Source organism: Oryx dammah, unplaced genomic scaffold (assembly GCF_014754425.2).
Source record: "Oryx dammah isolate SB20612 unplaced genomic scaffold, SCBI_Odam_1.1 HiC_scaffold_27, whole genome shotgun sequence".
Classification (NCBI taxonomy): domain Eukaryota; kingdom Metazoa; phylum Chordata; class Mammalia; order Artiodactyla; family Bovidae; genus Oryx; species Oryx dammah.
This window is the reverse complement of record NW_024070211.1, coordinates 6,377,070-6,385,061: the sequence shown is the minus strand read 5'-3', so window position 1 is coordinate 6,385,061 and position 7,992 is coordinate 6,377,070. Positions and strand designations below refer to the sequence as shown.

The 7,992-nt window shown below is 45.7% G+C and overlaps 1 protein-coding gene across 1 annotated transcript; it reads left to right on the top strand.

Annotated features, from left to right (window-relative positions):
• Positions 1 to 1,779: 1,779 nt before the first annotated feature.
• Positions 1,780 to 4,524, top strand: HTR1D (5-hydroxytryptamine receptor 1D). Its single transcript, XM_040229644.1, has one exon. It carries the CDS (start codon positions 2,510 to 2,512, stop codon positions 3,641 to 3,643), a length of 1,134 nt encoding a protein of 377 aa, XP_040085578.1. The 5' UTR covers positions 1,780 to 2,509; the 3' UTR covers positions 3,644 to 4,524.
• The last annotated feature ends 3,468 nt before the right edge of the window (positions 4,525 to 7,992 follow it).

The following is a 7,992-nucleotide window of genomic DNA, read 5'->3' as shown; positions in this document are numbered from 1 at the left end:
CACAACAGAGACCCTGTGTCCCAGAGCTACGACCCAACACAGCCAAGTTAGTAATTAAATAAAAAATAAAACAGCTCAACAGCCAGAGACTGAACTTCTCCAACAAAGCCCTGAGCCGAGCAGAAGGAAGAAAGTAGGATGACCATGATTCTTGACATCTTGGGCTTTTAGTGGGTTTCAAAGGCTGACCTTGCCAGGAGCAATGAAAGCCCCGCAGCAGTTCTGGTTGGCAGGTGGGGTGGCTCCTGTTTTGGGAAAGAAATCTGAGACATAAGGACTTGCCCAAGGTCATAACAGGACGGCTGGGGTAGAACAAGGATTAGAGCCTAGATTGCCCCAGTCCAAGCAAGACTCTTACCCTGTGCCCTCCTACCCACCACCCACCACCCACCCCACCCCGCATGCCTGATCCTCTATTCTCTGCACTCCAGACTCCAGCCTCTATTCTTATCTTTCCAGCCACCAGGAATGCCATCCCTCTCGACTTTGACTACTGAGACCCTTCTCCTTAATGTAGTCAACCAATGGAACAATAAGCAGTCCTTAAGACTGAAATTGTGAAGACTTCTCTGGGGGTCCAGTGGTTAAGAATCTGCCTTGCAAAACACAGGGGACTCGGGTTTCGAACCCTGGTAGGGGAACTAAGATCCCACCAGCTGCTGATATCATGTTTTTTAGAAAAGCATGTATATATAATATATATTCTGCCTTGCCAGCTCCATCCCAGGGTCCTTGACACTACATGTCTGCCTCCCTTCCTGGGCTGTGAATGCTCTCAGGGCAAGACCTGTTTGCTAAGTTGAGCTGGAAGAGATAATGATAAATGAATCATAGGGATTCCTAGTGGAGTTGTAGCACTCCACACAAGACGAGGGGAGACACAGTAGGGTTACTGATGGGGCTAAGGGGTCTTAGCATTCTTCTTGCCGACCCCATACACCCAGGGGCTTCCTGCCAGACCCTGTAGACTTCAGATACCAGGACTTTCCCCTGTCCCAAATACTGAAACCCAGATTCAAGTCCACAGACACAGAAAAGAAAAGAAAATGATTCTTCAAGATTGTTTTGTGACTTAATTTCCAATTCTCATTTGCAAAGCCAATTTTATTTTTGTATTTCAACTTTCACCATGAAAAAAGGCACAGGATTTTTATTTTTTCTTTCTTTTTTTTTTGGCCACATGGCTCATGGAATCTTAGTTCCCCAACCAAGGATCAAACCCAGGCCCACGGTCATGAAAGTGAGGAGTCTTTACCATTGGACCACCAGGGAGTTCCCTGCAGTTCAATTTCTTTGCTTAATGAAAAGGTATTGTTTGCACTTTTGATTTTAAGAGTCATACATGCTCACTCTAGGAAATTTGGAAAACTCATATGATAGGAAAAAGGTCACCACCCCCTCCCCAATTCCTAGAGAAGTACATGGTAACAATTTCGTATCTTTCCCAGTGGCCTCTGTGTGTGTGTGTGTGTGTGTGTGTACTGTTATTTTTGCTTAGGTTCCATTGTTGCTGAATAAATAGGATGATTTCTGATTCACAATGCACAGAGCTAGTTTCACGTACTTGTAAGAAACCTGTGATACGTCCAACAGCTGTGATACTGTGCCCCCTCTGAGAATTGTGGTGGTGGGGCTCCTTGCCCTCCCCTGTCTTCTCCAGACCTGTGTGAAAATGCCAGTTTGGCTGCACGATTGCCAGCACTAAACAGTATCCTTTTAATCTTATAGTTAATCTCAAACGTCTAAACTGTCCTTCTAAAACCTAACTCTGCTTTTTGTCTTTCCTTAACCCCCAGAACTTCTGAACACGTGCCCTTCGGGATGAACCCACAGTGATCTCTTTGTTTTGCCTTCTCCCAGCTTAGGCATTCTTCGAGCCTTGGTAACTGGAATGTTTTGTCTGTTCAGGCTCCAGACGTTTAGTGGGACAGGAACCAAAGTTAACTACCTCATGACACATGCAGACGAACCTGGGAAAACTGAGCTGGTGACTGCACTGTCTCTCTGAATCAGCTGGCACTTCTTTTTGTCTCTGGTTAAAAAAAAAAAAAAAATCCCCAGGGGTGACCTGAAATCCAGAATCTTCTCAGAATAGAACGGAGGAAATTCTTAAGTTTTCATTAAACACATTTATCTCTCAAGCTTTGGAAGGAGCCAAAATGCCAAAAGCAAGAATTCCAGAGCATTGCTGAGACTGTTTTGATATCCTGGTAAATGTCTAACAAATCCAGCATGTGTCCTCAACGCCTGATCAGTTGCTGGGCAAAGTTCCAGAACAGTGAGACATCTTGGGATTCATCTGATTTAGGAAAGACCTTTAACTACCAGGTGGTAGTCACCTCAGTGTTCTTTTAAACGGTCGAGTTTTGAGGGCTTTTCGCTGGGTTCTGTTCTGACGGCTGCCTCCCACCAGCGTGAAACAGAAGGATGACCTTATTCTGTGAGCAGGACAAGTGTGAACGAAGGAGCTGTGTATGTCAAAGTCTGTGGAAAGACACAGCCACCTAGAATGTCCCCCCCAAACCAGTCAGCAGATGGTCTTCTGCAGGGGGCTCCCAACAGATCCCTGAATGCCACAGAAACTCCAGGCGCTTGGGACCCAGGGACGCTCCAAGCCCTCAAGATTGCTCTCGCCGTGGTCCTTTCCATCATCACCCTGGCCACAGTCCTTTCCAATGCCTTTGTGCTCACCACCATCTTCCTGACCAGGAAGCTCCACAGCCCAGCCAACTGTCTCATTGGCTCCCTGGCGATGACGGACCTGTTGGTTTCCATCTTGGTCATGCCCATCAGCATCGCCTATACCACCACCCACACCTGGAGCTTCGGCCAACTCCTGTGTGACATCTGGGTGTCTTCTGACATCACATGCTGCACGGCCTCCATCCTGCATCTCTGTGTCATTGCTCTGGACAGGTACTGGGCCATCACGGATGCCCTGGAGTACAGTAAACGCCGGACTGTGCGCCACGCGGCCGCCATGATCGCCGTGGTCTGGGCCATCTCGGTCTGCATCTCCATCCCACCCCTCTTTTGGAGGCAGGCCAAAACTCGCGAAGAGATGTCGGACTGCCTGGTGAACACGTCTCAGATCTCCTACACCATCTACTCCACCTGTGGGGCCTTCTACATCCCGTCCGTGTTGCTCATCATCCTCTATGGCCGTATCTACATGGCCGCCCGGAACCGCATCCTGAATCCGCCGTCCCTCTACGGGAAGCGCTTTACCACCGCGCATCTCATCACAGGCTCTGCAGGGTCCTCGCTGTGCTCGCTCAACGCCAGCCTTCACGAGGGGCATTCTCATTCAGCCGGCTCCCCTCTCTTTTTTAACCACGTGAAAATCAAGCTTGCCGATAGTGTCCTGGAGCGCAAGAGGATTTCTGCTGCCCGGGAGAGGAAAGCCACAAAAACCCTGGGGATCATTCTGGGGGCCTTTATCGTCTGCTGGCTGCCCTTCTTTGTAGCATCTCTGGTCCTTCCCATCTGCAGAGACTCCTGCTGGATCCCCCCAGCACTTTTTGACTTTTTCACCTGGCTAGGCTATCTGAACTCCCTCATCAATCCAATAATCTATACTGTGTTTAACGAAGAGTTTCGGCAAGCGTTTCAGAAAGTTGTCCGTTTCAGGAAAACCTCTTAGTCTTATTTGATGGTGACTCTTGATACCTTTTATGTCCTGAAAACCAACTGGAAATTATCTTTTTTATTTTTCCTGAGAGTTGGGTTAGTTCCGATATCTTGGGGTTTGGTCCAGTTGATAGAATTGCCCAGTGTTCTTTTTTGCTGTTGTCTTGACTTCTGAGCCACCAAAAGCTGCGCAGCTGTGTGAAAGAGGGCAAGACTTTACTTAGTGTAATATTTTCATGGTTCATCCATGTTGGAAAGAATGTGACCTACAGGTTTCCCCATTGATGCAATTTGGGCAGAAAGCTGGCTGACTCTGTAGAAAGACCCCAAGTTCAAAATGGGAGGCTTTCTGGTCTACCTAAGTTTTGTATGGTGGTCTAAATCATAAGAGTCAGACATGACTTAGCAACTAAACCACCACCACCACTAAAGAGAGTCAGTGAGATGAATGACCTGAGTTGAAACAGAATTGGAGTTGGATGGAGGGTTTCCATTCCATGCGGTGCCTTAGTTGGAAAATAACACCCAAGTATTTCTTCCACTGAGTCCTTCTTAGATTGAATCTCCTTTAGTTGTTCATGAGGAAGGAGTCAGCATTTGAGGTGCCAGTGATATAGAGTGATGGATACAAAGTGACAGAGAGAGATTCAGAAGCCAGGGGCAGGGGACTGGATGGATGGGACCAGATTAGCTACCCATCCTCCTTCTGCACCATCTGAATGTTCTGAAGTTAAAACCCACAATTTACCCCCATGGAAGTGGACTGACAGAATTTGCACCTACCAGGCTTTCAATGGAACACCATTCTGAACTTTTTTCCTGAATTATTTTTTTACATCCCATTCTCATTAGAGATCTTAAGGTGTTGAGTCTTGTCAAATAAAAAGCATGAGACATCATTTTCAGTAAAGTCTTTGAGTAGTTTTTACTCCCTCCCTGGATGTAGGGACTTTTCAATTCAATTTAGTCTCTAGCATTTATTGAGCACCTACCACACGCCAGGTCCTGTGCCAGAATCCTGGTATTTATTGTTTGATTGGAGTCTGATAACAACGGTGCATGCTAAGTCACTTCAGTTGTGACCAACTCTGTGAGACCCTATGGACTGTAGCCTGCCAGGCTCCTCTGTCCAAGGGATTCTCCAGGCAAGAATCCTGGAGTGGGTTGTCATGCCCGCCTCCAGGGGATCTTCCCAACCCAGGGATTGAACCCCCGTCTCTTTACATCTCCTGCATCAAAGGTGGATTCTTTATCACTAGCACCACCTGGGAAGTCCCATACCAATGGAAGTCAATATAACATGATGATTAGACCTGAGGACCTGATGCCTCAGTTCAGATCCAAGTACTACCAATTTCTACCTGGATGAATGACCTTGGACAAGTTTCTTAGTCTCTCTTTACCTCACATTCCTCAAATGTAAAATGAGGAAAATAATGGGTGGTTATTGTATATTTTAACACAGTGGTTGGCACAAGAGCTCTTGTCATTTCAGAGATGCAGAAACTCACCTGCCCGAGATTAAGCAACATAAAAATAATAGCTGTTTTGTACTGAGTGCCTGCAACACTCCTCACATACAATTTCTGTCTTGCTTTCCATCCTCGTTTTACAGATGCAATAAAGAAACTTGCCTGTGATTTGGGAAACGGAGAAAGGGGAGGTGTGACGAAGCTTCAGCAGAAGTTGGTTCAGAGCAAAAGGAAGGTAGGGAAGGTCCGGTGGAGAAAAGAGCAAGGACAGAGCCTAGGAGGCCTGTAAGGCTCCATGGGATCTCTGGGAACATGGAGGAGTCAGGAATATGGATTATCAGAAAGGGAGAGATAAGCAGGGACCCCAAGATTGCTGTAGGGGGAGCACCCAGGGGAGTCTTGTGCTGACCTTTAAGTTTCTGCTGGGCATCTCACAATGTGTTTGCTGACCATCTGCATCAGAATCTCCCTGGGAGATTCTGTCAACCCTGAATTTCTTGTTCCCAACTCAGACCCACTACATCAGAATCTCTGGTAGTTAAACCCAGGAACTGAGTTTTAAATAAACCTCTCTTCACTTCTTGCATTAGGTGAATTCTATCCACTAGGTTGTTCCCAATTTTCTAAAGTTTCTAAAATGATTGTATCCTTGTCTAGGTCACCCCATGGGAGTGCTCCCTGAGCCCAGAGACATGTCTCTGCACACTCACTCCTCTCCTCTGCTCCCTCATACCCTTCCTGATTTTCCTTTAAGGCTGCACTCTTCCTCACCAGCTCTGTGTCACCTAGGGCCATCTTTCTGATCTGGGAAAGATTAGGAAACCAAAGACTGGACAGGGATCTATGTACACACAGTATGTATCAGTGGTTAAGGGCACAGGCTGTGAGGTCAGAAATACCTGCAGTTGGAGCCAGTTCTGCCATTTATCAGCTCTGTGACCTGGGGGCAAGTCCCTAATCTCTCCATGCTCCCGTTTCTTCATTGGTTAATGGAGTTGTCCGTATCTAAATCATAGGATCTCTGTGAAGATTAGATGAGGCAGTGATTTGCAAAATGCTTCTCACACTGAGCACTATAGCCTGACACTAAGTGCTCAGTGAAATGCTACCTGTTACTATTTGAGAACTCTGAGCCAGCTCCAAAAGAGGCTCAGCCTTCTTCAACTGTCTACGACAAAAGTTTTTATTTATTTCAGTTCAGTTGCTCAGTCATGTCTGACTCTTTGTGAGCCCATGGACTGCAGCAGTCCAGGCCTCCCTGTCCATCACCAACTCCCGGAGTTCACTCAGACTCATATCCATTGAGTCGGTGATGCCACCCAACCATTTCATCCCCTGTCGTCCCCTTCTCCTCCTGCCTTCAATGTTTCCCAGCATCAGGGTCTTTTCAAATGAGTCAACTCTTCCCATCAGGTGGCCAAAGGATTGGAGTTTCAGCCTCAACATCAGTCCTTCCAATGAACACCCAGGACTGATCTCCTTTAGGATGGACTGGTTGGATCTCCTTCCAGTCCAAGGGACTCTCAAGAATCTTCTCCAACACCACAGTTCAAAAGTATCAATTCTTCGGTGCTCAGCTTTCTTCACAGTCCAACTCTCACATCCATACATGACCACTGGAAAAACCATAGCCTTGACTAGATGGACGTTTGTTGGCAAAGTAATGTCTGCTTTTTTAATATGCTGTCTAGGTTGGTCATAACTTTCCTTCCAAGGAGCAAGCGTCTTTTAATTTCATGGCTGCAGTCACCATCTGCAGTGATTTTGGAGCCCCCAAAAATAAAGTCAGCCACTGTTTCCATTGTTTCCCTATCTATTTGCCATGAAGTGATGGAACCAGATGCCATGATCTAAGTTTTCTGAATGTTGAGCTTTAAGCCAACTTTTTCACTCTCCTCTTTCACTTTCATCAAGAGGCTCTTTAGTTCTTCTTCACTTTCTGCCATAAGGGTGGTGTCATCTGCATATCTGAGGTTATTGAGATTTCTCCCAGCAATCTTGATTCCAGCTTGTGCTTCCTCCAGCCCAGCATTTCTCATGATGTACTCTGCATAGAAGTTAAATAAGCAGGGTGACAATATACAGCCTTGATGTACTCCTTTTCCTATTTGGAACCAGTTTGTTGTTCCATGTCCAGTTCGAACTGTTGTTTTCTGACCTGCATACAGATTTCTCAAGAGACAGATCAGGTGGTCTGTTATTCCCATCTCTTGAAGAATTTTCCACAGTTTATTGTGATCCACACAGTCAAAGGCTTTGGCATTAGGCTGCACCATATGGGATCTTAGTTCTCTGACCAGAGATCCAACCTGTGCCCCCTGCATTGGAAGTCCATTCTTAACCACTGGACCACCAGGGAATTCTGGTAAACCTTTTAAAAACAGCTTTATTGAAATATAATTCATATAACATACAACTCATTCATTTAAAGTGGACAATTCCAGGCCTTTTAGTATTTTCACCGAGTTGTGGAACTATCACACATTCAGTTTTCATCACCCCAAAAAGAAACCCTTCACCCTTTAGCCATTACTGCCCAGTCTCTCCAGTCCTAAGCAATCAGTAGTTTGTTTTTGCTATAGATGGACTCTTCTGGATATTTCATAAATAGAATCATACACTATGTCACTTTGTGACTGGCTGCTTTCACTTAGCATAATGTTTTCACATTTGCCCATATTATAGCATATATCACTATTATATTTCTTTTTATCCATTGTATAGCTATACTACTTTTTATTTATTTATTCATTCATCATTGTCTACTAGGAATAATGCTGTTCTGAAATTTATGGTAAGTTTTTGTGTGGACATATACTTTCATTTCTCTTAGGTATATACCGAGGAGTCGAGCTGCTGGGTCACGTGGTTACTCTATGTCTCCCCTTTG